Source organism: Oryctolagus cuniculus, chromosome 3, assembly GCF_964237555.1.
Source record: "Oryctolagus cuniculus chromosome 3, mOryCun1.1, whole genome shotgun sequence".
Taxonomy (NCBI): Eukaryota; Metazoa; Chordata; class Mammalia; order Lagomorpha; family Leporidae; genus Oryctolagus; species Oryctolagus cuniculus.
The window spans coordinates 9,353,198-9,368,076 of record NC_091434.1 but is presented as its reverse complement, the minus strand read 5'-3'; the positions used below and the strand labels follow the sequence as shown (position 1 = coordinate 9,368,076).

The following is a 14,879-nucleotide window of genomic DNA, read 5'->3' as shown; positions in this document are numbered from 1 at the left end:
TGCTTTTCCCACTGTCTTCTTTCATTGATTAATGAATACGGGACTTGCCCTTTAGAAGTTCTGGGCCAGAGGGCCAGCGCTGTGGCACAGCAGGTAAAGCCACCACCTGCAGTGCCAACATCCCATATGGGCACCAGTTCAAGTCCCGGCTGCTCAACTTCCAATCCAGCTCTCTGCTGTAGCCTGGGAAAGCAGTAGAAGATGGCCCAAGTCCTTGGACCCCTGCACCCACATGGGAGACCAGGAAGAAGCTCCTGGCTCCTGGCTTCAGATCAGCACAGCTCTACTGCAGTCAACTGGGGAATGAACCAGTGGATGGAAGACCACTCTCTCTTTCTCTGTCTCTCCTTTCTCTCTGTAACTCTGACTTTCAAATGAATAAATCCTTTTTTTAATTTTTATTTAATAAATATACATTTCCAAAGTACAACTTTTGGATGATAGCGGCTTATAAATAAATATTTTTTAAAAAAAGGAAGTTCTGGGCAAGGTGGTGGGGCAGCAGAACCAGGAGCACCCAGGTTGGAAGTTGGGCTTGGCCCCTGACTGGGTGTGTGGCCACAGGACCACGTTTTGGAGATGTGAGGCACCACCTCAGAACCTACAAAGATTAATGCTCACTAAATCACGGCTGGGGTTAATGCTGTTAATAAAGAAGCTACTAATAAAACACATGTCCCCCTATCCCTAAAGGGGAGAGCGATGCATACATGGATGCCGAACACACACATCACTTACTCACTGGGACACACTGAGAAATGCATCGTTAGGTGACTGTGCCTGCACTCAGCGCATACGTGCACACACCAAGACCTCACTGGGAGACACAGCTTAGGGTACATGTGGTCTGTTGTACGTACAGCATGACGGTTCCATGTTTTAAAGACCATGCAAGTGGCAGTGTGAGTAACAGTTGGATCTCAGAGGCAGGGAAAGCCGATTCAGGCCCTAGGTTTCCCAGGTGGGACAGGATGATGGGGAGCAGGCATTGCAGGTAAGGAGGCTGAGCCCCAGCCCAAGGAAAGTGAGGCAGTGGCCAGCCATGCTGCTTGGTCAGGGACTGTGTGGGGACGCAGAGTGCTGGGATGCATTCTAAAGAGCTTACTCATTCAGGGATGGAGACGTGGGCAGAATAGAAATGACAGAAAGAAAGGGCTGCCCGTGTATCTTCAGACCAGGTTGTGCAGACATAAACTTTAGCTAAGCAATCACCCTGACTTCTGAACAGCCAAACTTCCATAATTACGAATCAGTAACACAAACGCAGGAGATGCTAGAAAAATAAACGATGGGAATTCTGAATGTGTATGCAGGGTGTCAGGGGTGTAACATTCTGTGCACGAAAGAAGAATTTTAATAGACGACAACATTCTGAATGGGTCGCATTGTGCGTCTCAAGCACTTTAGAATGGGAAAACCTCCTCCGTTAACCCTAAAGAGAAAATGTGTCGTGAGTTAGCGGAATGCACCACTATTTACAAGTTTACCGCGTCCTTCAAAGGGACATTTGCTCAGATGCAAAAGCAAAACCTAACAGCCTTTTGAGAATAGATGGGTTCAGAAAAGCTTTGTGGTCTGCGATGGCACCAACCTGGATCACAGAGGCATTTGTAGCTGGTGCCCACGCTGCGGCACGTGCCGTGAGCACACGGGCTGAGGGCGCAGAAGTCAACAAGCTGGGCGCAGGTGGGTCCCGTGAAGCCCGGGCTGCAGCTGCAGGTGAAGTGCACCCCATCCACGTAGCAGGTCCCGTTGTTCTGGCACGGGGACGAGGCACACGGGTCCACCTTTTCTTCGCAAGCAGATCCAAAGTAACCTGTGAGGAAATGCACAGGGGCTTAACAGATGCCAAAGCAGGTTTGCACGTATCAACTAAAATGGGAGAACGTAGGTCTTAACACTTCTGTATCGAGCATTGATCAACCCGACAGGGTTTGCACCTATTAACTAAAATGGGAGAACGTAGGTCTTAACATTTCTGTATTGTGCACTGATCAACCTGACAGGGTTTGCATGTATTAACTAAAAGAGGGAGAACGTAGATTTTAACATTTCTGTATTGTGCACTGATCAACCCGACGAGGCCACTGACACTGGTTTTCTTTTTTTTTTTTTAACTTTTATTTAGTAAATATAAATTTCCAAAGTACGGCTCCACCTGCACCCCTCCCATCTCCCACTCCCTCTCCCATTCCATTCACATCAAGATTCATTTTTTTTTTTTTTTTTGACAGGCAGAGTGGACAGTGAGAGAGAGAGACAGAGAGAAAGGTCTTCCTTTGCTGTTGGTTCACCCTCCAATGGCTGCCGCGGCCGGCACGCTGCGGCTGGCGCACCGTGCTGATCCGAAGGCAGGAGCCAGGTGCTTCTCCTGGTCTCCCATGTGGGTGCAGGGCCCAAGCACTTGGGCCATCCTCCACTGCACTCCCGGGCCACAGCAGAGAGCTGGCCTGGAAGAGGGGCAACCGGGACAGAATCCGGCGCCCCGACCGGGACTAGAACCCTGTGTGCCGGCGCCACAAGGCGGAGGATTAGCCTATTGAGCTGCGGCGCCGGCCAAGATTCATTTTCAATTATCTTTATATACAGAAGATCGGTTTAGTATATATTAAGTAAAGATTTCATCAGTTTGTTTTCTTAGCTTTGGTAACCATGGGTTAGACTATTAAGTCCTGTGATTTCATTTTTGCTGAAATATAAAATATGACTGCTTACACGGGTGCATATGTATATACTGCACATAAGTATATTTAGGCAGCCACAAATGAATGGTGATTACCTAAAGGAGAGTAGGATTTCTATCAGCAAAAAACTTTCCCCTTGTTTGCATGCATTCTAGGGGAACATATTCCTTATCTTGCTTTAATACATAAGACACAATCCCAAATTGAAAAATTAAGAACACATAAAATCAAAATCAATGAAAAACGTCCCCAACCTGTTGTCCCCATTTGCTTCTCCACAAGTAGCCACTGTTCATAGTTTTCCTGAGTATATACCCTTTCTTTACAAAGTCAGTTATTACAAAGGATAAACGAAAGTGCACAGGGCCTGGCGCTGTGGCATTGTGGGTAAAGCTGCTACCAGCAAAGCTGCCATCCCATCTGGGCTCCAGTTCATGTCCCGTCTGCTCCACTTCCAATACAGTACCCTGTTAACAGCCTAGGAAAAGCAGCGAAAGTAGCCTAAATACTTGGGTCCCTGATACCATGTGGGAGACCCAGATGAAGCTCCTGGCTCCTGGTTTCAGCCTGGCCCAGCATTGGCTGTTGCAGCCATCTGGAGAGTGAACCAGCAGATAGAAGATTCTCTCTCTCTCTCTCTCTCTCTCTCTGTGTGTGTGTGTGTGTGTGTGTCTCCCTCTCTGTAACTCTGACTTTCAAAATAAGGAAATAATTTTTTTTAAAAAAGAGGCATAGCCAAACAATGGATACCAGCCAGCATAAGAAGAGACTGAAGACTGATACCTGCTTCAACATGGAGAAGTCTCAAAATACCATGCTGGGTGAAAGAGGCCAGACACAAGCAATGTCCAGAGAAAGATCCCCGATCAACACAGATTGTGGTTGCCTGTGGTTCGAGTTGAAAGAAGTATTGACAGCAAAGGGGTTGATGGTAATGTTCCAGCATGGGATAGTGAGTGTGGCTGCACAACTCTATAAAATTTAATTCTCTGAATCACCACTCCATAAATTGGCATAGTCAACTTGGTACGTAGGTACATGTATATGTACATATATTGATATTATATATAAGTATTTATATGCCTGTAAAGATATATATGCACACATACTTACACCCAGAAAAAAAGACAGGGAATCCAATTTTTAGAATCATACAAAAAATTTCGCATATAATCAGTTTTAGCAACATTTAAATTCTGTAAAGAGCCTTGTGGTATCCTAGCCTGGATATAAATCCATCTTCTATGAGATGTATTCTGCTTACTCATGTTGACAAGAAGATGCCGAAACATTTGTCCACATGTGATACCACTATGTACTATTATCACTATCAAACATGTTAGGATTTAATAGCTCAACTCTCTTAATTTTAGAACAAAGTAAAAATAATTCTTCACTAGGTCTAGAAAACGCAACACAGCCATTTGAAATAAGAATGGTCCCTTTACTTTGCTTATTATAAATATAGCATCATTGGATATGACACTAGGTCAACTCACAGCTTACATTCAGTTAGAGGGGCTCAAGATTTTATGACCTAAAAAAAAAAGAATTCTAGGTTAATTCTGCAGACCTACTGATTTTTTTCTAAGAAATTCAAGTTCATGATAAAAATCTATGCCCAAGTAAGGTACAAGTTCAGCTGAAACAGCAGCTCAAGGTGAATACAAAATTCTAAATTTTAAGGCTCAGAAGCAGAAATCACCTTCAAGAGAACACTTAGATTCCTTTCTTCAAGTAGAACTGAACTAATGGCCACAGGAGGCAACAGGAAACACAGCAAAGAGAGTTAATCACAGGAACAGAGCCCTTGAAAACCCTCTTGAGATTAAGATGTGAATTTGATTGAAAGAATATTTATAAAGGATCAAGGATAAAAAAAAATCTAGAAACAAGAAGCTAAAGCCTAATTTGGAGCATAAAAATGAAACAAACACTTAGAACTGCTAGAGCCCAGTGGAAGAACTGAATATTAGTTAAATATGCATCTATGTAGTCTCCATGCCAACACCTTGATCTTGAGCTTCCAGCTCCAAAACAGTAAGAAATCAATTTCTGTTGGTTAAGCCCCCCAGTCTGTGATATTTTGTGATGGCCACCCAAGAAAACGCATATAACAGGGAGCACAAAGAGACAAGGAGGCAAGACTCAAGATCCTTGGGTTGGAATTCTGTATCTACCACCATCAGCAAACTGGGCAACCATGGCAAGTCCCTACCTCTCTAACCTTCCATAGTCTCACCTGGAAAAAGGACTGAAATTATCTTATTCATAAAGATATGGTGGGTTCTAAAAAGACAGGTATCAAATTTCCTAGAACTGTTTCCAGGCCAGTGTTGGGCAAATGAATGAATAGAATAAAAAATATAATAATTACAGTAACAGCTAGCATTCACTGGGGGATAATATGTGCCTTTATGTGAATTATTTCCTTTAACCTCGCTGTAATAGTGGGATGAAAGAACTATCAGTATCCCTACTTTGCAGACAAGAAAAAAAAAATGTGAAGAGCCCTGCTGAAGTCTAAGTAGTCAGGGGCCGCTGTTGTGTGCAACAGGTTAAGCCACCTCCTGCAACCGTGGCTTCCCACATGGACACTGGTTCCAGCCCCAACTGCTCTACTTCTGATAGAGATACCTGCTAATGCACCTGGGAATAAAATCGAAGATAAACCAAGTTCTCCCATGTGGAAAACCTGGACAGAGTTCCAGGCTCCTGTCTTCAGCTTGGCCCAGACCCAGCCATTGCAGCCATTTGGAGAATGAACCAGCAGACAGAAAATGTCTCTGTCTCTCTGTCTGTTTGTCTGTCTGTCTCTCACTCTCTCTCTCTTCCTCCCTCCTTCTCTCCCTCTTTCTTTCCATCCCTACATCCCTACTCTGCCTTTTGAAAAAAAATAAAAGTTTTAAAGTCTTCATAGTTAGTAGATGACAGAGCTGGGACACAAAGCCCAAGCTGTCTACTGTTACTGCACAGAAGAACCAATTAAGACAATATTCTGATGTGTAAGCATAACTAGGATTTATTCTATGAAGCAGAATAGCAGAAATAGGAGAATTATTGATCAAGTCAAAATAAAAGAAAAAATGAATTTTAGAAGGCAATCACTCTAGTTACATGTCTACACATACAGTTGTAAACATTAATATAATCTACAAAAAAAATCTACATGCACTATTCCAAGTAGAAATAAAAGTGTGTAAAACGGAGAAATAAAGGTTATGACTTTGAGGAGCCCCAATATTTCAGTAAAGCCAAGAGAAGTGTGGCACGTGAATACCAGGGAAAGCACTACCAGGAAGCCAGATCGCAGATGGTCTCATAACCTTCCTAAAGAGTGCATTTCAGGGCCGACGCTGCAGTGCGGTGGGTTAAAGCCCTGGTCTGAAGCACTGGCATCCCATATGGGTGCCGGTTCTGGTCACAGCTGCTCCTCTTCTGATCCAGCTCTCTGCTGTGGCCCAGGAAGACAGTGGAGGATGGCCCAAGTTCTTGGGCCCCTGCACCCACATGGGAGACCTGGAAGAAGCTCCTGGCTCCTGGCTTCGGATTGGCTCAGCTCTGGCTGTTGCAGTCATATGAGGAGTGAACCAGCAGATGGAAGACCCCTCTCTCTGTCTCTACCTCTCTCTGTAACTCTGTCTTTCAAATAAATAAAATAAATCTTAAAAAAAAAGAGTGCATTTCATTCCAAGGTCAGTGGACACCATCTGTTTACATTAAAAAAAAAAAAACAGTCCTAATTCTAGGCAGTCTGGAAGGTGAATCAGAGCAGGCTGAGACTGGAAGCAGGCACCAAGTGTTTAGCAGAGTAACTGAGGTGAGAGGTTGTGACGGCCAGTTGGTAGCAATAGGGACAAAGAACACAGCTAAAGTGGAGAATGATTTTATAAGTAACAATGCCAATTCAGGGACCAGCAACCTGCAGAAGCAGGAGAGAGTGGACAGAGCTCAGGAGTGAAAACCCCAAATGCCAGCAGGAGTCAAGTGGACACTGCTGATCAGGTGAACAGGCCACGTATTTCACAATAGGTGTGACAAGTACTTGAGCAAACTAGAGAAAGCATTCCCATCCAAAGGGTGTGGCCACCATTCACCTGCACCCCACTGGAAATATGGAGCTAGGTATCAGATGATCCAAATTTTCAAGAAAAGTCTGAAAAACAGATTTTTGTTGAGCCTTTTTCTACTTTAAAGTATTAACAAATCATTTCTCAAATAAAACATGTCTGTGAGTCATGTACGGTGACTTCTTCGTGTGACTTAATGTGACACAGCATGGACTTTGGATCTGAAGGGACTTGGCATTAAATACCACCTCAGTCCATTAAACTGTGGGACCTTAGGCTAGAAGTACCCTGACCACTGCTTCTGAATTTCTGGAATGGAGATATTAACATCTACAATGTATACTTTTCACAAAGCTTAAGAGCAAAACTGGTGTGAAATTCTTGGCATAGGGACGCTCCAACAGTTAAGAGTTCAATAAGCAGCAGCTTTAATTACAATGTGGTTCCCTGGTTTCCAGAAGCAGGGAACAATGCAGACGGTGGTGTGACCAACTGCAATGGAAAGCAGGGGAGAAGGTTCTGTTTACAGGGCTGAGAGGTATGAGCCCAGCTTGGTGGATGAGAGTAGAGGTCAGTAGTGACTGGGGAATGCAGACCTAGTGCTCAGGAGAGAGGTATGCACCAGAGGACACAGATGCAGTCACATGCATGCGGGTGGGAACTGAATTCATTAATGCTACCACTTCGGGCAAGTGAACAGAACAAAAAGACAGTTCAAGGCCACACATGGGACAACTGTAACATTTGTAAGCACAAGGAGTAAGAGGAAGCTGAGTCAATTTTGAAAACGCTACTGCTTTGTCTAGTAAAGTTTCTATTTCATTCTGTCCCCCAAGCAATTGTTATCCTCTTATTCATAAGACACCCTTTTGAAAATGACTCACGTGGGCTTCAGCCACACCCTAGATGACCTGAGGAGAAGCAGGAACAGAGTTTTATAACACAAAGAAGGCAGAGCCCCAAACCAAAGCTCAACTCTTCTCATTAGAAGTGTGACTTTTAGCAGCACACTTAATCATTTTTTGTTTTAACTTCTTTATGTGCAAAGTGGTACTGACCTCTACTAGGCAGAAACAAGAGGACATATAGTATACAGTAAGTGTCTGATTCTCCTTCCTTTGCCAGTGGCTCTGAAGAACTCTTCAGTTGCCTGTATCCTCATAGTTTGTGAATAAAGCAATTGGAAGGAGCCTAACCTAGCAGTCAGCCTCTGTTACGTGATCAAATCTAACAACTGCAAAAATCTGACAGAGTTGTGTCCCTGCCTATAAATAAAGCAGGAGACAAAGTCAATACACAGAAACCAATTGCATTTATTTATTTTTTCAATCCAATTGTATTTATATATGCTAATAATAACTAGAAATTCTTAAAAATTTTAATAGTATTCAAAATACAAAGTAGGAATAAATTTAACAGAAGCTAAACAAAAGGTCTCTACACATAAAACTAGAAAGCATTTATTAAAAAAATTAAAATACCCAAATAATGAGAAGATACACCATGTTCATGAATTCAAAAGCTTAATTTTATTAAGATTAATTCTCCCCAAATTGACTGACTACAGTACCAATTATTTGTGGTGTCTATTGGTTGTAACCAAACAAAATTCTAATTGATAAACTATGCCAGCCCAATCAAGTAATTAATTTTTATATGTCTTGGACTCCTCATTTGTTAAAAATGTGAGTAATAGAACACATCCCTGTGCATCAAGTGGCTACATTTGTACTAATAGAAAGAGGAGGAGAAAGAGGAGGATACACAGTGTTAAAAGTAATAACAAATCGCTACTGGCTACTCACTCAGACACCATGCTGAGCAATTGGTAGCTATTATCTTTCATTTATCACATCCACTGGCTCAAATAGAGTCTACCATTTTCCACTTTTACAGATGAAGGCTTAGAGACTTGATTTAGGGAACTAATCTAGGAACACTGAACTAGTGAACAGGAAAAGCAAGATTCAAACTGAGATCTCACTCTAAATCTGAGCTCTTAAGTCTTGTACAATATGCTGCCTCACAGAGGAGAGTTTATTTAAAAGCTCTTGACAAGCAGAAGGTGCCACAATGGCATAAGAAACTGCAGCAAGATTAAATCTACCACTGTCATAGATTCCTTAATTTAAGACAGTTTTAGAAAACTTAAATTACTTAGCAATTAGAAACTTTGTACTCTGCATTGGCACAAATGTCCCGTGCTTGATTAGCCTACTGGGTCTCTGTATTTCCACTATCACATGGAAGATAAATTTTAATGTAATTATGAAACTTGAGTCCTAAGGGGTATATATATATGCTATCAATCCATTACAAAAATCATGTCATTTTAAAAGTAACTCAGATATCAAATTAAAAGTCAACATGGCAACAGGTGTAGGCGTGGTCTACAAATCTGTCGATCAAAAGCAGATTTAGGACAATGTGGGTCTTTGCCTCAGATTTCATGTTACAGGTGTGTTAATGGCTAATTTTTGAAATTTTGAATCACAACTGGAATGTAAGCATTATACTGATAATAAATAGAAAGCTTGAATGTTACACAGTTCCAAAAATTAAACCGTAGGCCAGATAAGAAACCAAGTACATTCAGTAGTGAGATACATAAATAACACCTACGTAAGTGATTCCAAACTCAGATAGAGTGTTATGTGAGTCTGATTTCCTCTGCCAAAATAGAGGAGTCTGAAAGTCGAAGCTAAGTCACAGATTGGTACAAAGCACATTTCTGTGTTGAATGTCCAGAGTGGAGGGCAGAGCCGTGAGTGTGATAAAAAGGTATTTTATGACACAAGGTGGAAAAGGTCATGGGTGAGCTGCAGCTGGGACTCAGCCAGGAAAGATCTTGTCTTCCCGAGAAACATTCTACAAATGGACCAAGACCTTTGTCCTCTTTCACTTCTCTCCATCCTCCAACATTCTCCTCCCTCAATGCCTATATACAGACACACATTATATGTAGAGTTTTAAACTCCATGTCCAATACCAAGAATCTCTCTGCTTTTCACATTCCCACACAATGGTATGCTCTCAAAATGAAATTTCAGATTAACTCTTGCTAAAGTTTCTCTTTATAACAACATAAAAATCACAATAATTTTTATTTGAGAAGCAGAGCACCCATCCACAAGTTTACTCTCCAAAAGCCCAGGATCCAGGAACTCAATCCAGGTCTCCCATGTGGGTAGCGAGGACTCAAGTTCCTGAGCCGTCATCTGCTGCGTCTCAGGGTGCACCTTAGCAGGCAGTTGGAATCAGGAGCAGAGTGAGACTGAAACTCAGACACTTTGATACGAAATACAGACTCCACAAGTGGGCAGACTAAGCCATATAATTCTTTAAGAGTTCTGACTGATGACTACATCAGTAATGATCTTTTAAGGTAAATGATCTGAAAATTCCCTTTGCAGAATATGCAAAACAAATGAACCAGGTGGAAAAGGCAAGAGGATTGGAAAACAAAATTAAACATTCATGTTCAAGTACATGCCTAGGTACACGTAAACTCCAAAATTATTAGGAGCTATAAGAAGGATCTGCAAAAAGTTCATGAACACGCACATTATAGAAAGAATACACATGATTTCAAAAATTTATGCACCAAGATAAGTTTACTTTGTAATCCCATTTTTCACATATTTTTTTTTAATTTATTTGTCAGGTAGAGTTATAGACAGTGAGAGAGAGAGACAGAGAGAAAGGTCTTCCTTCCATTGGTTCACTCCCCAAATGGCCGCCACAGCCAGCACTCCGCCAATCCTAAGCCAGGAGCCAGGTGCTTCTTCCTGGTCTCCCACGCAGGTGCAGGGGTCCAAGTACCTGGGCCATCCTCCACTGCTCTCACGGACCACAACAGAGAACTAGACTGGAAGAGGAGCAACCAAAACTAGAACCTGGTACCCATATGGGATGCCAGTGCCACAGGTGAAGGATCAACCAAGTCAGCCACAGTGCCGCCCCCACATATGTTTTGAAGTAGCTTCATAGATAGAAAGCAAACAGAATATGGTTTATGGAGTACTATAAGTCATAAAAATAATAGTAGTATTTCTCGAGTGGCTAAAAGATGAACATAATAGAAGAATTATATAGAATTATATAGTCCTAACTGGAGCTAATAAGCAAATATTTTTGGATTTGCAATTTTCCTTGAAGGGTAGAAAATGAAAAATTGTTTGATAAGGCTACCCAAAAATGTAGAGAGAATAACAAACATAGCAATATCTCTAGGGTGGAACAGTTCAAGTGATGCGTAGAGGGTGAACATCAGGAATGTTGGAAAGAAAACACAAAAGCTCCAAGGAAAGACTGACTCCAACACATGGCAGCAATGTCAGCAGCCAAGAGACTTAAAAGAACTGACTGCAACAAAGGAACAGTTTAGAAAAGAATGAAAGATTAAAGGAACAAAATAGAGGGTAGTGTTTGTCACAATGGTTAAACCACTGCTTGAGCACTCCTATCTCACAACAGAGTGCATGGATTTGAACGGTAGCTCCAGTCCCAGGTCTAGCTTTCTACTAATGCACACCCTGGGAGGCAGCAGGTACAGGCTCAAGTAGGAGTCTCTGCCACTCACATGAGACACCCGGATTGAGTGCCCAGCTCCTGGCTTCAGTGGGCATTTGAAGGGTGAACCAGTGGAAGCGCACTCACTTACTCATTGTCTTTTAAACAAATAAAATTAATTTCTTAAGAAAATATTAATGAATAAAACTAGAAATAGAACTGGAAAAGGAATCTAAGGAATAAGGGGTTAATGCCAAAAACTGTAATTTATTATTTTTTTTTTTTTGACAGGCAGAGTGGACAGTGAGAGAGAGAGACAGAGAGAAAGGTCTTCCTTTGCCGTTGGTTCACCCTCCAATGGCCGCCGCTGCAGCCGGCGCACCGCGCTGATCCGATGGCAGGAGCCAGGAGCCAGGTGCTTTTCCTGGTCTCCCATGGGGTGCAGGGCCCAAGCACCTGGGCCATCCTCCACTGCACTCCCTGGCCACAGCAGAGAGCTGGCCTGGAAGAGGGGCAACCGGGACAGAATCCGGCGCCCTGACCGGGACTAGAACCCGGTGTGCCGGCGCCGCAAGGTGGAGGATTAGCCTATTGAGCCACGGCGCCGGCCAAAAACTGTAATTTAGATAGCTGATTATTCCTTCAAATTTTGCATTTAAATCAATATTTAGATGAATATGCCTACTGAATATTTATTATGTAAATAAAAAGAAAACATCTTTGAGATATACCTATTATAGAAATTAGGTATTTGTGGCCAAAACAAAACATTTCTGGAAGGTTAAAACATTTCTGGAAGGTTTTAAATTGCAAGACAATGAAGTAATTCTATGTATTATTAGAAAGCTATCTAAATGTCAGAAAATTATGCAATATTAATCAGGGAAAATGTGGAATAAAGTGATAGTGGCAATTTTGCTAATAAAGACCATTTCCATGTAAAAATGATATGCACAGGAACTTAAAATTTAAATAATAATAATTCAAGTCAGAAGGAGTCATACTACTTTGTCTCCTCTCAATTCCCACATCCAGCCCATCAGTGGATCTTAGAGATCCTACCTCCAAAACATATTATGGCCCCAAGTGCTTTGTTCCACCTCTGCTGCCACCATCCTAATGACAGCCACAATTATTTCTCCTCTATTATAATATTTTCCTCTGATGAGATACTGGACTCTATCTTACCCCTATAACCAACTGTCCAAACAGCAACAGAATGATCACCAAATAGAAATATTATCATGGCTTCCAATTATCCTAGAACAAAACACATCTTCCTTCTAATGCTTCACCCTGACTGACGGCTCATTTTTCAGAAGGTGGCTCCACAGGCCTCCTTTCAGTTCCCAGAAATAAGAAGCCATTCCCCATCTGGAGCCATTTCCACTGCCTGGGAGTCCCCGTTCCCGGCTGCTTACAAAGCTGGATCCTTCTTGCATTTTAATTCTTGGCTTAAACATTAGATAGCTCCTTGCTGATCACCCCAGTCTAGTTGCATATCCCTTTCTTATTCAATAGCACAGTACCCTAACTCACTAGTTTCATAGCATTTGAGTTAATTTGTGATGACATAGTTATGTATTGCTTTACCTGTCCATCATCTGTCTCCCTTCCCCAGTAAGACGGTAAATCCTGGAGAAGGAGCCATGTTGCTTTTTGTTATCACTAATCCTCACCATCCAGCATAATGCCTGTGTTATAGGAGGCTTGCATTATAAGTGGGTAGGTGGATGGTGGGTGGATGGGTGGAGGGAAGGATGACAGAGGACACATACTAACAGATTTGTTACACAATACAAATATGAGGTTGACTTGTAAGTATCTGATCTATTTTGTTTTTGCTTGATTTCATAAGATTGGTTTCCCTTATTTTGTATGTTTTTGTCTTCACCTAGTTTTGACTTTAGGAATATTAGTCTCACAAAATAAACAGATTCTCAAAAAAGAAATAGTGGATTGATAAACGTGGGCTGTGTTTTGGATTTTACAATGAGGGAATGTGAAAGGGATGACTATTTGATGATTTTATTATGGTGCTCTGAGTGAATAATCAGTGAATCAAAATGAAGGCAGAAAATTCAGTTTGTCTAAGTTTTCTGCTGATTGGCTTAAAGTATGAAGAAGAAGGTAGAATCTTGACTTTCAGAGGGCTCAATCTTTAGTAGGGGAAATCAAAAAGCCATATCTGAGATGATGAGGGTACAAGTTGAAATCATCATTTTTTTCAGGGAAAAGTGTGAACACAGTCCCTCGCTACCACAAATTATGCAGTCGAGTTTCCCACATTTGGGGAAATAGCAAGGGTCAGCACATCAGAGTGCAACGGATAAGCCTCGCCCTGGGAAAACCGCATTCATGCTCATGGTGTCTCCCCTGCCAGGTAAGTACTGAAGTCATTTTAATTCCTGCAAACACTTGTGGCTTGGAGGGGCAGCCCAGGCTGACAGCTGGGGATCAGTGTGTGTGGTACCAGGTCCAAGTGTGGCTCTAACTACTACGAGCTGCACAGGTCAGCAAAATCTCACTGGAAAGTTGGATTTTTGCATTGGAACTCAAAGAAAGCCTGAGGTTTGACTCAGCAGGCAAAGAAAAGGAATGATAGAATCAGAGGAGGGATTTTGGCTGATGTTTATGGAAAAATTAATTAGGACCACATTTGTTCTTGTTCAAAGAAAGCAGACAGTTATGCAAGATAAAGAGTAGGAAGAATATCTAGGAAAATCAATTACCAAACTATCAGATACAAAAGACACCCAATAGGATTGTACTTAAAATGTAACTTTCAACTTTTAAGAGAATAAATTTGAAGAAAAATATACCTTAAGGACATTTCCCTAGCAGAAAGAGAAAGACAAATTTAGAACCAAGACAAGAAAATGAAAAATTACTAGGAAAAACACTGAAGAATGTTACAGCAACTTTCCCTAGTTTAGAATAAATAGACGAAAGGGTAGAAAAGATAAATTTACTTGAGGTATATAGTTATATAGCAAAAAAGTAAACGGTTGTTAACAGTGGAAACTTAGAAGTTTGGTCAGAAGCTTCCTATTTTCCTTTAGGTATTTATCTATCTAACCTATACCACTTGAGATCAACCACACATCTATCTACATCAAGGCCTCACATCCTGGTGAGGGAAACAGATAAAGCAGGTAGAATCATCAATAGTGCTACTGGTATTGCAGCAGATAGAGAAGGCAGACACTGATGGGAGCGCTGGTAAACACTGCAGCCCGGGAGACCTAACTGATGAGACAGGGGAGGGCCACGTGAAGTCCAGAGGAAGAAGCTTCCCCACAAAGGGAGCGCTGGGTGCCAAGTATAAGGTGAATGGCGCCCCCTGGAGGACAAGTTCTAAGTCACTGTGAAGAACAAAAGAAGTTGGAGAGGTAGTCAGGGATACATTGGCCTTGCATCACCTTTGGGCTGGGAAACTGCCCAAAGTTTGACAGGAGGGCAATGAAAAGATACCACCTACGTCTCAGAAGGATCACTCTGTCTCACGCTAACTTGCCACTCAATAGCACCCCATCCATCAAAGTTCTCCAAAACTTGCCCAAAGATGATTTGGCCTCCTCCCTCTTTTACAGCCACATCTGCCTCTATTTCC

General features: G+C 42.0%; 1 protein-coding gene and 1 non-coding gene across 2 annotated transcripts in view; both read right to left on the bottom strand.

Annotated features, from left to right (window-relative positions):
• DNER (delta/notch like EGF repeat containing) overlaps positions 1-14,879 on the bottom strand; it is a 426,443-nt gene that overhangs the window by 102,799 nt on the left and 308,765 nt on the right. Inside the window, exon 8 of the mRNA XM_008259280.3 lies at positions 1,592-1,816. Coding sequence (XP_008257502.2) covers positions 1,592-1,816 — 225 coding nt within the window. The remainder of the gene's footprint in view (positions 1-1,591; positions 1,817-14,879) is intronic.
• LOC127490117 (U1 spliceosomal RNA) lies at positions 13,495-13,657 on the bottom strand. The gene has a single exon (XR_007920857.1). It is a non-coding gene; the product is annotated as a U1 spliceosomal RNA (small nuclear RNA).